General features: G+C 40.1%; 1 protein-coding gene across 1 annotated transcript in view; it reads right to left on the minus strand.

Annotated features, from left to right (window-relative positions):
• The window catches only part of LOC113527748 (protoheme IX farnesyltransferase, mitochondrial), a 44874-nt gene that overhangs the window by 6974 nt on the left and 21666 nt on the right, over positions 1-16234 (minus strand). Inside the window, exon 5 of the mRNA XM_026915834.3 lies at positions 4206-4276. Within this exon, the coding sequence (XP_026771635.3) occupies positions 4206-4276 (71 nt within the window). The remainder of the gene's footprint in view (positions 1-4205; positions 4277-16234) is intronic.

Below are 16234 nucleotides of genomic sequence, written 5' to 3' on the forward strand. Positions count from 1 at the left end.
TTTATATAGTATTTAAATTTTAACATCACATCAGCTGCTTCCAGTAAGTTTGTACTTATAAAAAAAATTAATTAAAAAGTTGTTCTCATAATTTATTATGATATTGATATCATCATATCTCTATATATCTATGAGCTCTAAAGGTCTTGTTTTTTTTGTAAATATTTATTAATTAATATTTAATTAGAACCAGTTAATCTCAGTTTATTAGTTTACATTAATGTGCTCATTATCATTTCATCCGTAACAATAAATGCAAAAGGACTTGTATGGTAGAAGCTCAATGTAAAGTCTAATCATTGATGAAGTTTTCCATGAGGATATGTTTATTTACGATTTTTAGAAGGAGTCTCCAGTGTCAGCGCTTTGTAACAGTCAGAGGTACAGCTGTAGCTACGTTCTGTAACTAAGAATGACTGTTTATAGCTGATATAACATAAGTGATAACAGGAACTAACTTGTTCTTGGGACGTTCCACAACATTAAATGCAAATACAAATGGATAAAAAAAAAAAAAAAATACAAAAGATGTCATGCTGTCTGCTGTGCTATATGAGGATTAAAACATTTCGGGATGCGTGTGTTATTCCCGACTTGCCCAAAAGGCATGCAAACTCTTGCGCTTCACTATAGCTAAGTAAACATGAGTAGTAAATGAGTATATGAGCACGGAACACATTACCGCATGATAAGGAGTATCATTACACCAGTCTGATGTTAAGCCGGGCTGAAGGACGTTTTAGTGTCTCGGCTTGCACACTGGTGTAATGTGACTGCTTGTGTCACCTCACATATCAGAGAAAATTTCAAAGGCTCCGGAGGACATGACGCTTAGGGCTGAAACACCAACCACTTGCTGAAATGTTTGTATTTGCAGGAGCAAACGGCTCGCTTCATGTCAAGGCTAATGGATATAAGATACGTTTGAAAGGTGATGTTTGTGTTTGCACGGCTGCCTGCACGAGCGTGGCTTTGCTTGTTTAAGGGTGTTGGCTGTACGTCTACCTGAGCTCATTATGTACACGCTGACCTACATGGCATGCCTGGAAAAAATCCAGATCAAGCTTACAAAATAAATAAATAAATAAATAAAAATTCTATATTATATCAAGTTCAAATGAGCCAACTCTGATATAAATATCATGAAACGATATATGCAGAAATTACAGTACTAAAAATGAACTCAATCACGGTTCTAGATGGTTCTAGCACTGTGAAGGTGTTCTACTTCAAACCTTTTCTGAATTTGTGAAAGAACTCTTCTTCTACTTTCATGGAACTCTCATTTAAAGAACAGAACTATAGGATTGCCTTTGCTTAGAAGGATATACATAACATTCTTCCAAAACTGTCAAAAAGTAACCTTAGACTGCTGACCCTCATTATATTTCTAGAACAAAGGGTTCCATCTAGTACCCTAAAAGTTCTTCAATTTGTCTCTCTAGAACTCAACAACAGGCTTTCCCTTTCAGAAACCATTGCTGGTTTAAGCGCTCCATCAGAAGGACAATCTTAAAGTGTACTTTGGTTTGCCCCTCTATGGGAACCTCTACAAATTCTATGCAGATCCTTATATGAGGGTTTCTCTTTCACAATGCGTTCCTCTTCTTCTATGGGTTCTTCCTTCAGGTCAAACCAAAGTACCTAGATGCTAAATGGAACTGTTTATTCTACGCTCTTAGGAAACAAGAGTTCATTCTAATGCCCTTCTAAAGGGGTCTAAGGGAACCTCTAAAGTCTCGTTGAACCCTACAACAGAGTTTGCCCATCGGAGTGGGTTCCAAACAGTAGCTAGGAACCTATAACTATGTAAATGACCAGTGGAGAACCCTTGAGGGGTTGTTCTATAAGTGAATATAATGAGGACAGCTGCCTGCTAAGGTTCTTCATTTTGGACTTTTCAAGTCATTTAAAGGAAGATGATGTGTGCTACTATTACTGTTTTTCTTGTATGAGAATTCCATCAATGTTTGGAAACATGGTATACACACACACACACACACACACACACACACACACACACACACACACACACACACACACAAAAGGGAAGGTTCTATTTAACACTGAAAAGGTATCTTCACTTTCTATGTAGGCACCTACAGCAGAACCTACGGGCTTGCTTTTCAAAAAAATATCACAAACGTGGAGAATCTGACGACCACACCGTCTTCTGTCTACTCACTCATCTGTGCCAAGTTGTAGAACCAAGAAGAACAGTTGTAGCTTTATCCAAAAAGGCTCCAAGTACAACTTCTGTATAAAGCTACAACAGTCAAGAATCCAAAAATCCTTGAGGAAAACTTTCTAATCTTGCAAAAAAAAAAAAAAAAAATCTCAGAAGTATAACAATTTAATGTTCTTGGAAAGACCCTCTCTGAAAGGAAACCTGGGTTGTAGGGTTCTACATAGAGCCTTTGATTTATCGGTCGTAAATTAGACTTCACAGATTTAACTTCAAGTACGTATCTCAGGAGAGATGTTCAAGCTTAACTTTTAAACCCAGAGATTAACAGACGCCAGTTATCAGCTATCAGCTCGCCTCTTTGTCGGCGCTCTGAGAAACGCATTGTCTAAACGAGGTCAGAGCGAAGGCGGTGAAGCTGGAGGTGTTTTCACACAGCTGCTCTGTATCCAAACTACAGCTACAGCACTCAACCCTGCTGTCTTTACTGTGAGAGACAAGTCAGCAAGTAAAGCTTGAAAACTTGACAAAAAAATGTATAAGTGAGTCATCTTTGGCATTCCGGCACCCTGATCCTACAGTGTGAAATGTGTTTGCATATGTATTCACGAACCACACACACACACAGGGCAGAGGGATTAACTAGCGGTTTGGTTTGGACTGTTTGGATTCACTTGACTGCCAGGCTTTACCTTCTCATGTTGACTGATTAGCTCTTTGTTGTGGAAAGTGACTCAAGCGTGGGTCAGGGGCCTTTCACTATCAGAATCTACTAACAAACGTGATTAGCCACAAGCAAAGGCTGTTAACCTCAAGTGTGTGTTTACGTGGCTATCGTGCAAGCAGTGATAACGGCTATTAACCAGTGAACTAGCGGTGGAAGAGTAAAAATTCTGATTTTTGAGTTGACTTTAAGTTTGAGTTGAGTTTAAACTTCTTTACAATCTCTACCTTCTCCCAGGAATAACAAACATACATCGTCAACCAACAAATTAGCACCAGAATGACTAAACACATCACATGATAACACCCTCGACTGCACTCTCACTTGAGTTGCTTTGAATAAAAGTGTCTGCTAAAGTCACATGTCAAGTTACACATCAAAGCTGGTAGATCATAATCTTAAAGAGGTACCTATTTCACATTTTCCCATTATGGCATGCCATCATATTATCAGACCTGAATGCAAGCGGAGACAGCAGCAGGTCAGTGACGGTGCATGCACCTGGATCAGGTTCTACAGGACAGGTGTGTGAGCGGCCATCAGCAGATAAACGCTGGCATACGGCCGCTAATACTGACAGGCTAAACCTTATCCAGACATTACACCGCCTGAGGTCTTTAGAGTGTAAAAAGAGAAGCTGACGGCAGCAAGCTGACCTTAGCAATGTGTCCAGACTCATAGTTTATTCACAACCTACTTATTATAATGAGAGCCTTGATAGCAAAAATTACATTTTTAGCCTATGAAGGTTTAACAGAGGCAGATGAGGGACAGAGGGAACAAGAATAGAGAAATTATGGTACTCATCAAAAGCATGAAGAGATGTACATGCTATTTTCCAGCCTCTGTGAAATGTACAGACAGATGACAAATTAAAGAAAGAAAAACCAACAAAGTGTGTTAGTAAACAATGAACAGCTACAATGCATCTTGGCATTGATTCTGCAAGTCCCTAGAACTGTACTGAAGTGACGAACACCATTGTTCCAAAAAATATTCCCTTTGATGATGCTGTTAGTCAAAAACGTCGCTCCAAAGTTTCCCACAAGCGTTCAGTGTGGTTGAGATCTAGTGAGTCTGAAGGATTTTCATCTTGATTAGTCATTATTTTCAGTGAGCCCTGTGGGTGGGGGCGGAGTCATTCTGGAACAGACCACTCCCACCAGGATATAAACGTTGATCAGTCAGAAGAACTGCAGTGAAGCTTTATGCTAAGAGACAAGTGAAGCGAAATATGGCAGAATAATAAAAACAACGTAAGACCGCTCCAGGGCTTCAAGCGCTAGTGAAACTCACCTTATTTGTCCTCGGACTAATGGCCTGTTCTTGGTACGGTTCATGTTGGAATCAAAGGGGACCTCGAAGTACTGTGGGAAAACAATGAGAAAAATCAGTTAGTACACAATGATTAAGAAAAGACACCACACAGTAATACAAAATGTGAGTTTTTAGTCCAATAAAGCCGTGGTCACACACTAAGCAGCTCTTACTGCCCTCACACACTCAAATAAGGTAGACTTAAGACAGAGAAGCTTGGGAAATATAGTTCTGGAAATGCTAGGGAATGCTTTAAATTGTGTTAGTTTAGACTTGAAAGTCTCAAAAACCATGTAAGCAAAAGTGTTGTCATTTCCTTGACAGGAACACTTTGTCCTCTGCCAAAGAACAAACAAGAATGCTTCAGAAACAAGACACTTATGCTCCATTGCCAAGACCAAACATCTGTTCCCACCACTATTATGTCTCACACCAGTGTACGAGAAGCTTATTGAACTGGCACAGACTAAATAAATGGAAAATCCTGGATCAATCAGTCTATGGACGCATCAATATTGTACTTAGTGTGGGAGAATTGGTACAGAGGCATTACACTGCGAGCGATGCATAGTCAGACAGTTACATGTCTGCACGGGGTTCTCTATGGTGCATAAGGGGACGATTATGACGAAAAACTACTTATTCCTTTTGTTTTATGGCCTTCTCCTGGGGAGTCTGCTTAAAAGCCACCCCTGGGAAACCACAATGTGTGGCTAAAATGCAAACACATGGGGTGCCTAAAGCCAGGAACCAGTTAATCTCAGTAGGCAAGTCCACACCTAATGAACAAAACAGATATCAGACTATTTCAACCAGTGAATCCCAGGATGCATTACACTTGAAATATAGCTCACATAAAAGAGCTAATAAACAGATAACCCACTTTTCTTTCTCCTTCTCTAATTTACTATCGGACACTGGAAAGCCTCCAGGGTCAGGAACAATTTACACTGAATGGTTATGGATTTTCTTATAAGTCCTGGAGAAATGAGGCATATCACTTTGCCACAGAAAAGATGATATATATGATCTATGACAAGTATTTCCTTACTTGGCTATATATTCTTCTGTGATTAACTGAGCCTTAAAAGAAAAATCCACCATGAACAAGTTGCTTATTATTTTTTTATAATTATCATGTATTATTCAAAGTCATCCAAGGTTTATTCTGTAATAAACTTTTGAGTTAATTTAAACTTCTTTCATCATCTATATTAACCACAGTGCTATCTGACTACTTGCTGAGAGTGGTGCAGTGGGATTTAGCCCTTGCATCATGTCCATCTAAAGAAAGTGATGCAGTGGTGCTTGAGTCCTTTAGGTTGTCCAGCTCTCTCACATCCTGATCTGTACACTTTGCTCAAACAGATTAACTTCCAAAGCTTTGAGGTTTGACGCTAATATGGCTGTCAATGCCATGACACTCATCATCTCGTAGATCGCTAAATAGCCAAGCTGAGTTTCTGCTATAATTCTGTACAGTTGCATTGTATTCTGGGACTCTGAGTCCAAAATTTGCTGTCTCAACTATTTCTACTTTGGATTTCTCATTAATATGACATTAAACATGGCTGGAAAATGGTAAAAGAGAAAAAAAAAAAACTTGCTCGTTTTTAAAACCTGACTGTTATCATTTATGTTTGAGATCATTATTTTTTTTTTATTTCTCCTATTAAATGTCACTGTGACGTGACTACCTGTTGATAGTGGTGCCATCAATTCTCCACCTGAATAACAATCTGACGTCAGCACGGGTCACAACTTTTAACTTCTCACAACACAGCACCAGCCAACAAATCAGCATCAAAATTGCTAAACACATCTCATATATTTCAACATATTTATTGTGTTTCAGGGTGGAGTTTTCCCTTTAACAAGAAGGACAGGATTTGTTTGTCTGACATATCACACGAATGGCTTCAAAAATTGTATCAGCAAGCCAGCAGAGCATCTCAGAGAGAGAGGGGGGGGAAGAAAAAAAAAAAAAAAAAAAAAAAAAAAAAATGAATAGTGACAAACACGTCCAAGAGGTGACACTAGAGATTGATGGTTTTTCATTTTCCCCTCAACAGGCTTTGGCAGCACCGTCCAACACGGACCAATGTCATCTGAGATGACTTGGGGAAGCTAAAGCCCAACATCTGCTGTGTAAAAGTGCAGTGTAGGCTCTGCAAAACCTCAGTTTTATTCTTTCAGCCATTAGAAGCATGGGGCAGGACCGCAGCAGCTGTGGCTCATGCTGAGGGAGCTCAGTTTGAGGGCTGAAGTGTTAATTCTATTTCCTGGGTCAGAAAGCGCGTCAAGAGGTCGGAAAAAGAAATGGGGTGAGGGTTCTGGCTCGGTGTAGATCCTCAGGAGTGCTGGCCAAACTCTAATAATGCCTTTACTTGGAGAAAAAGGCTCAAGGCCTGAATGCTGATGTGCCCGTGGTGATTTTGGAAAGAGCTCCTAGCCCTAATAGTATGTAAGCATGTGTATTACCAGCATGTGAAATACTTGAGAAAAGGTAATAAATCTGCACTGGGTGGCTCAGCAAACCGAAAAGGCATTAGTGTTAAATTAGGTATGGGAAGGAGTACAGACCATCTAACTGTAATGTCACTGCCAACTCTACTGGTAACATCAACTTGTCTTGAGAACGTATGTAGCTTTTTTTTTTTTTTTTTTTTTGCATTTTTTCTGGACTTGGGGCCATTTGTGCAAGGTATGTGGTACGTTTGGTGGAGTGTGAAAGCTGTTTTCAAGCCCGGAAGCAGTCCAGACTACCACCACTGACCCCTGGTCCTCTTGAAAACAGTGGTCTGGGGCTCAAATCCTCCCTACTGGGGTGCGGTTCGCATCATGCTTGGAAACTATCTGCTCTTGGCTCTGCACAGCAAGTAACATGATTGGTTGTCTCATTACTTCCTGTTTCAGAGATTCATGATGGCGGGGAAAGGGTTATGTTCAGCATCTTATTGACATATAAAACCAGATTTTATGATATTCTCACATGATGACATGCCATGCATCCAAAAAGGGCTGTTCTTCACTGCTTGAGTGTTAGTACCAAAGTAAAACAATTAAAAAAAAAAAAAGCAAACATTTAAACCTAGTGCCTACCATTTTGCAATCCATAAAAGTGATTTGCGCAATCGATCCATGGTTCCGAAAGAATTTTTCTACTTGAAAGCAACCCTGCAATTATAAGCCCCTCCTCCCAAATGAGCCCAGAATCAGTCCTGGGTGTGGACTCAAATATTCGGACCAAGTGGGAGAACGTCCTTACTCGTTCGATCAAACAATACGCTAAAATATAATTTAATTGATAACCTACAGAACAAACATTGTGACCTACTTTCATTGCTGAATGTCTAATGCGAAATAAGCTACGAAGATCGATAAACAAACAATATTTTGTTGAAAAGGCAGTCTTTTGTTCAAGTTACTTAACAGGGGGATTAATAGGGGGATATTTCCACCTTAAATACTTTTATAAGTGGAGTACTTCAACATTTAAATAATAAATCAGTAACTGGAAAAATAAAGCAGTCTGATGCATGTGAAGGTTTCATGTTTGGATGCCAACATGACTGTTGGCTGGCAGCACATGAAGAACAAGCAGTGTGACACTAAAACCCACAGAAAAGCAAATTTATGAAACTTTTGAATGAAAATGGCTCCATCAGAGCATGGATACATAAGAAAAACAGCTGGATTGCAGCTCTTGCAGCTCAAGAATTCTGCTGTGTTTGAGGCCTGACAGAAACTCTAAGCATCCTGGCAGCGTGTGCTGTCGCTTTGTCCCTTCCCATTCTTGCCTTCAATCACTCAAGTGTATGGATCATCTGGTTCAGATCATCACTCACTCAGACTTAATGCCGCTCCCCTTCAAGCTATTCCATCTACACAGTACTCCCAAAAGCAAGGCCTTGAGCTGAGGACTGGTCATTTTTAAAGTGTATAAGAATGTGATCTTTACTAAGCCTGAGACAGAAATGATGAAGTTCATGTCTCTTCTTATTTGATTTTCTGCAAGCTTGAAGGGAAACAAATGTGTGCACGCATGAAGCATAGCTGTCAGCTTGATGAAAAGCTGACTGATTAATGTGACAAGTGTGAGGTAGATATATTCTGCTTTCAATTGCAAGCACATATATGCAAAATAAAGAATATCAACACACAGGATGGCCATTTAGTCTGTACACAATGTAACCATATGAACATCACCTGTTTTTTTTTTCCACATCGAAGTCATAATCACAGAGATTTGTTACTTAATAAATTCATTCAAGGAATCATAAGAGAATCTATCAGTTCACAGATCACATTGGAGCAGGTAGAATAGTGGACATGGGAGGTCTGATTGCAAGTTCCCTTTTTGGTAAACCATACAGATAAAATTCTAAGGAAGTCTATGTTAGGAACTATAAATAAAGTGCACAACAACTATGTCCATTTGACCACCTGTACATAGCGAATACATCAACAGGATCTGGAACTGGAAGATCTAAACACCAACTGTGGAGACACTTCTCCAACCACACAAGCCCAACATGAAATGATGTAAGAGTTTAAATCCAAAAAAAAAAAAAAAAAAAAAAAACCCCACCAAGAATCAACAATTTGGAGCTGCAACCAATCAAAATCCAGGTGCATGGACCAGTTCTGGAGTTTCAAGGGTAACAAACAGAACACTTTCCTGATGTGTTTCCAAGGTTCACAACAAACAGCAATCTGGCAACAAGATCCTGCTCATCTGGACAGAAGAGTGAAACAAGAAAGCCTGAGTTACACCGTGTGAACCGAGGCACTGGAGAAGGAAGCTTCCAGATCTGAGTCACCAGACTGGAGTACACCACACAAAGAAACAAGAAACGACGAACTTGATGGGTGAAGAAAACACAGCAAGTGATTATATTTTAAAACATGCATGTTGGATCTTTACAGACCAAAACCCCGCTTTGTGGTAGTCAGCTGTAACCACAGATCCCATCCACCGGTTAAGAGCTGTGGATAGGATGGAAGCAGATGTTCCATCACTCAACTAATGTTGACAAATGAATGCAGTAATCAAACGCAATGAAACTCTGGCCTGGTGTAAGCTTCTATATGCTGATTACCCATACACTATATTGCCAAGTGGTTGTCGAAACCTGACCATACCATCTATATGTGCTTTTTGAACATCCCCCTTTTGCCATTATAATAACTTCCATTCTTTTGAGAAAGCTTTCCACTAGATTTTGGTTTTCCACCAACGTGAGATACTACTTTAACAGTCACAATGACCAGAGTAAATGTGACTGCATTTTGTCATGCAATAAAGTCCAACACTAATAATCAATATTGCCTGGACGACCATTGGTCATGTGCCTTCTGTGGAATTTAATTTTATTTTTCATTTTCTGAGAGTTAGTGAATTTCTACTGCCTGACAGCGATAGTTCACTGGACAAGCAAACCCGAAATCACGTTCAGTAATCTAACAGTCAATTTAGATATTAGCACATTATATTTATTGAACCATTTCCCTGGTGCAAAAATTCAATCTATCTGTCTAACCCATTGCTACAAGCTCCTCCATGCCTCAGACTACCGTGAGGTCATGACAGTACCAATCCTGAACAGGTAGTACCAATCCTGAAAAAACATGAAGGGATCAGCCCTTGTGAAAATGCTGAGTTGTAACAGTGGTTCATTAACGAACATTAATGAACCTTATGTGCCATACAATAAAAACAAATGGGACGTTATCAGTACCCCCAGCTATCTTCACAGGCAAGGAGTCAGAAGATGTTAGACACCCTCTCCTTGTCCCAGCACTTTTGAACTTTTGTTTATTCACAGCTCTCCTCTGAGCATGGGAGCACACTGCTGTAAACAACCTGGCAGAGGGTCAGCTGGACTGCTGACAAGCCTGACTAATGGTTAGCGTGATGTACTAAACAGCCAACATGTTAATAAGCCAATTACAGATGTCTGGGAACATGTTATCACTGAGTTATTGCTAATCAATATATGTAGACATCACCAAAGTTCAGCTTGGATTAGCATCACAGAATTGAGTTTTCATGCTAAACAGTAACTGTCATAAAGACACAAATTACAGTAGAAACTTGTATTTGAATGATCTGCCATGTTCTTCTGGCTTAGACCTGCTTTGTATCCTCATATACTCAACAAGACAAAAGCTCCACGTTCCTCAACATGTCCCATTTTCTCAGCCTTGCCTCTTGATCTGGTTCCAGCTCCAACATTTGCAGATGTTTTCACCGCACTTGCTCCAGTTAGGACAACATTAGTGTCTGTTTCAAGATGACGACACAAGATAGATGATGGCAGTCTGTGCTGGTCGGGAGCTGGAGCCGAAGGCTTAGCGGCACTGCCGTGGGGTTCACGAGGTTAGGAGACTTGCATGGGAGAAGGGAAGCAGTTCGTCATCCCTAACCTGAGTGTCAGCTTAGATCACTTGGGCCGTATCTTAAGTCTAAGTCGTGATCTGCTTTTCCCACCAAGATTGTTTGCTGGTACTGTAGGTAGCACAAGACAGCTATGATGTATCTATAACAGCTCAGGCACTTTGTAGTACAACAAATACAACTCTCATATCTACATCCCTGTAAGGACGATGCAAGTGGGATTAATGAAATACTGATCCTTAAATGAACATCGCATTTTGTACGGATCGGTTATAGAACGGGTTCCTAAACCTGGTCCTGGAGTACCCCTAGTCCTGCATAGTTTAGTTGCCCAAACACATCTGTTTCAAATAATTAGCTTATTAACAGCCTTCCTAAGTTGAAGTGAGTGTGTTTGAGCAGGAAATGTGCAAGATAGAGGATACCCCAGTTACCGGGGTTTGGAACCTGGGCATTAAAGGAAACCTCCACCATGAAACACATTAAATGTGTTTATATTAAAATATCGGTGCTTAGTGATTCTGGCGCTAATTTGTTGGTTGGTGCTGTATTTCCGTCATTCCCTTGAAAGGTTAGTAGTCGTATGCCGCACTCACATCACAGGTTGACTTTGACATCACGTGTGTACATACAATGCTGAGTTACAGCTGAGACTCGGCTCGAATAGCTAGCGATCTAAGAGATGATAAGCGTGATGGCGTTATTAGCATGAAAGCTTTGGAAGCTTTGGAAACTGATTTGTTTGAGCAAAGTGTAGAGAAGAGGAGCTGAACAGACTAAAGGACTCAAGCTCCGCTGCATCACTCTTTTTAGGTACACATGAAGCGAGGGCGAAATCCCACTGGCACCACTCACTATCAGCAGGTAGTTGAACAGCACTGTGTAATGCAAAAAAAAAACACTAACCAAAGTCAAATTGACCAAAATGTCAATGAAAATCAATGTTTCTTTTTACAAAATAAATCTTGGATGCCCTTTGAATATCATGTTATTTATAAAGACTAATAAGCAAGTTGTTCAAGGTGGATTTTTTTTTTTTTTTTTTTTGCAAATACTATTGAGTCAATCAATTGTTTCATCAGCCTTTAAAACAGGAATTTTCACAACATTATTCATTCTCAGAGTATAATAGAGTTCTTCAAGTGCCACAAGAGAGCCATGTACATGTAAGGTGCGTACTGAGGTCTTTCCCAAGAGTCCCATTAATCACCATTCCAGTGATCAGCACAGTGCTGGAGTCTCTCTCAAACAAAACACAGACGCCAATTAGGTGATACCATTATTTTCACTCTCAAGGTAAACACATCCATTGTGCTAAAACGACAAATTCCTTTTTGGGAGAAAACTCCAGTTATGTGTGACCAACTCTGATAAGTCTGCCGGCTTTTAATGAGAACATTCCGGACCACTTGCAGATAACCATTAAGGCTGTGTACACTGGACAAGTTCATGCCCGGGGTTTCAGTGGATAAGCTAAATATGCAGTCCCACTTCCCATTATGAATCTTATGGGTAGGCGACAAGGATGTGGTCGGAAATCAGGGTGCTTGTAAAAGTGGTGGGAATGGTAGTTGGAAGCTGAAAGCCTGTTTGTTCAATAGGCAAAGCTGTCTCATTTCAGCATCCACGAAGAGAACGTGATGAGTAAGCATGCATGTTTATCCGGCAGAGTTTAGATTATATTGGGATATTCCAGCTGTGCGCAAGAGGAAAAGGTTCAAGAGAAGTCGGAGTGTGGTCTTTTAAAGATAGCACCAGGAAATCATATAAATGTGGGTTGTTTTCAGAACAGCAATACAAAGATCCTAAAAGTAAATGAATGTCTTGTAAAGGTCCAATCAGCAGAATTTACGTCTAAATTCCAGTCGTAGTTATAAAAATTCAAATGAAATACAAATGTACATTTAGACACCTTCCTTATGGATCATTTAAAGGTGTCTGGATTTTCTTATCAGCACTCACTCCATTTACAGCCCAGCGTGTTGGAAGGGTTTGTTAGTGTATGCTGTGTTTGTGTGAGAGGCTGCTGATGGAACCACTTTATTTTTCTACTCATTTTTCAATTGGCATTTCATCAAATATGTTACCGCACTAATTTTCCCCACAAACACTCCAAAATGTTACAGAAACTACTCTCAGTAGTAATGTGTAAAAAGTAATCTTGCTTTTTTTTCCCCCCTTCATTCTTTATCTGCTGCTTTGAGGACATGCTGGGACACGGGTCAGAAGCTTGTGCTTTTTCTGCAAATCATATCGCTTTTTCTCAACAACCACAATGTGTGCTTCAGGTCCAAGACCCTGTCATACGTTTGCATTCCATAATCAGACTCCCAATTCATTCCATTCCTGTCTTTAGGCCACCTGCGTACTTGGCACAGCAGACAACTGATAACATACACAAACACGCGGCAGACAGGACAAAGACGGAAGATAGCAGGAAAAGACATCTTCAAAGACAAATCCCAAATGTTGGTGTCTGCCACAAAGCAGGCTGGGTAGTTGTTGATTGAGTCAACAGGGGATTTAAAAGAAATAAAAAAAAAGGCAAGGTAAGCCCAAAGCATCAGCAGCATTACAGAATTGTGTGTACTATCTTCAGCAAAAATGTTGCTAATTCAACATAGTGACATCGCAATAATATGTGTAAAGAAAAGAAAAAGAAAAAAAAGCTGCTTGGAATAAAACAAGGGAGACACCCCTTCATCCTGTCCAGCATTAAGCCAGCAATTATACAGCACACTCTAATTGTGGTTTCTCAAATCCATATAACAGGCTTCTGAGATGCAGACCTTGTGGTCGCCTACCCTATTATTAGCTGCGTGCTAATGGATGAGGCACGGGCCCAGTTAAAGATGTGAGGCCTGCTCGAGTGGGGACCTCACATTAACCTACACGTACGTGACGCAGAAGATTCACATCCGCTTTGAGCTTTGAGGACTTGTAAAAGCACAACTGTGAAACAGCAAGATGAATAATCCATGTTTTAAGTAATACAGACACGAGTGGCAACAGATGGACCTGGGGCAGTTTTCGAAGTGCTCGAAGATGTGTTAAGAGTTTCCTGTCATACTTAGTTCTCCCTCGCTCCGTGTGCTGGGCCTCGGAGAGCCCCCGTGCTCATTTTTCCTCATCCCTCACTCGAGCGCGGCCCTGTTAGCTCCTCCGCCGGGTCCTCGGGGTGGGCAGTCAACCATCTGCCCGTAAAAAGGAGCAAAATGGTTCCTGTCAGAACATACGCGGGATACAGACAGGCCGAGATGAGGGAATGACCTGATGGCCAGAAATAGCGCAGTACAAACGCCAGCAAAAGGACAGCAGCCAAGAAAGCCTGGATGAGAAGAAGCATGGGGAATACTTCAATAAATCAACAAAAATATAAATATAAATAAAGCAAGGGAGAATGAATAAACTTTCCAAATAACATTCTTTCAAATGAATAAACTCCCACCTGGTGTCACAGACTTTAAATAAACACACGTCACAAAAAAACAAAGAGACATGCTTCAGTGCACTTTTTAAATAGATGGGTTTATGTTATCATCTGTTATACATACTTTATATCTCGGGTCTGTTGTATACTCATATCAGATCGGTCTGAAGGTTTACTTTTTAAAGAATTAAACCTAAAAATTATTTTGTATAACAGCAGCTCTGACAGTAGCTCCAACTGGAAGACAAATGACAGCTTTATATTAATACGCTTTTTCTGATTGTTGAACCTATTTGACGATCAGGTAAAAAAAAATAAAAAATAAAAAAAAAAAGTAATATACCAAAGAAAAGGTTTTTTCCCGGGCTACTGATTTAACCACTGCTGCAGTATTTCCCATCGCTGCTGAAATCATAGGACCTAAAAATAAATAAATAAATAAATAAATAAATAAAAATAAAGTCCTTCAGACTTGCAGAAAGCAGAACACTTCCAGTTGTAATGCATCTCTAACAAAGCTTCGTGAGAAGACCGATTCCAAGAAGTTTCACCTGATTAAACTTTAAAAACTTTCAGGATAATTCAGTGACTGCAGCAGCATCCTGAGCCCTAGTCTAAGATAATTGTGTGTGTACACTTGATTTACTAAAAACTTCTGATAAAGACAAAAAGAGGCTTCAAACGCAGTTGACACGAGCAGCTGTAGCACCCAAAACCATTAGCTTTGATCTTTGAAATTTTCATAACGCCATCTACCATGGTAGAGAATCAGTCAACAGGTGAGATGAAGAACTAAGAGGAAAATGGATGTGAGGGATCGATGCACATGAGAAACATAAGCCTCGGATGCAAAAAAAAAACAGTCCCTGAAAATTTGGTCAAGAGGTTCCTCAAAAAAAAAAAAAAAAAAAACCTGTGGCTGGATGCATTACCGTAATGATATTTCAAACTACTGATTCTGATCAGCGAAATCATCTGTACACTTCTACTCAGCTCTGTTAAGTTGTTGGTAAGAGCAGCTGTTCTACGGTGCACAAAGGCACGACCACCATCGATCACTGCCACCCGCATTTCCACAACAAAGGACACACTGCTAACAAAGTGCTTCCGCTTCCTACACAGGATATGGCTGCTCCTGACTCCATCATCTTTTAATCCCAATAAGTGAGGGAGGAGTGTGACTTCTGAAGAACAGAGAAAGAGCAGAGTAGGGGGGAAAGAGGGAAGCCTGGAAAATGTATAGCTCCAGACGTGTATATGACAAGGTCAAGGCCCCGTGTTGAGCCATATCAAGTTTACATTGTGTATCCATCTGACTAGAGATACACAAAGAAACACCATGATCACTGTGCGGAAACACTAAGTCATGTTAATCCGTTAAACTATTGGGTTGCTTTTCTAAAGGTTACTTCCTGACCTGCCAGGTTAATGATGGTTCAGCACCATTCAGCCGAGTCACACCCAGTTCCAAAAAAATGACATACTTTGCCGTTTTTCTGCTGTTGATGTATTGTTGCACCCAGCAGCCCATCCTCCTGTCACTCACACACATTAATCTGTAACTACACCATTCCAGGATGGCAAAGAAAGGCTGAGACCTCTGGGCTAAAGCTGTCACAGTAACCACAGAGAAAATTACTGCATCATCATGGCATTACTTTTTTTCCCCCAAATTAATCAGATAATCAAAATAAACAAATGAGACGTGGCTTTTCTTTCATCTGGTGCCCACTGTACTGATGCCAAAGCATCATGCAATTTAGTTACAGCTGTTCATGTCTGGTATAAGTGTTAACATGCTCAAATATAGCAGTGAAAAGGGAAAAAAAATCAATTAAATAAAATTCTGCCAGTCTGGATGGAGGTAAAAGTGGGACTTGACTGTTACCATTCTTCATGACCACTTGCACATGCTAGACACACTGGAACTAAAACTAAAACCTCAGCAAACACAAAGGTGTGAGAGAGAGGAAACACAGCTGTTAACTATGATGAATCTTAAAACATGCTTAACAGGAGGGGAAAAAAAAAACAGAAACTACTTATTCGAAAATAACAAAATGTGGTTTGGACAATGTATCTAAATGCATCTAAAAATCTGCTGTGAAAACTGCCACATCATAATCAGTTTGACTGGCAAAGTTTAAAATAACTAGCCTAAAAAAATTCACTTATGAA

This window comes from Pangasianodon hypophthalmus, chromosome 12, assembly GCF_027358585.1.
Source record: "Pangasianodon hypophthalmus isolate fPanHyp1 chromosome 12, fPanHyp1.pri, whole genome shotgun sequence".
Taxonomy (NCBI): domain Eukaryota; kingdom Metazoa; phylum Chordata; class Actinopteri; order Siluriformes; family Pangasiidae; genus Pangasianodon; species Pangasianodon hypophthalmus.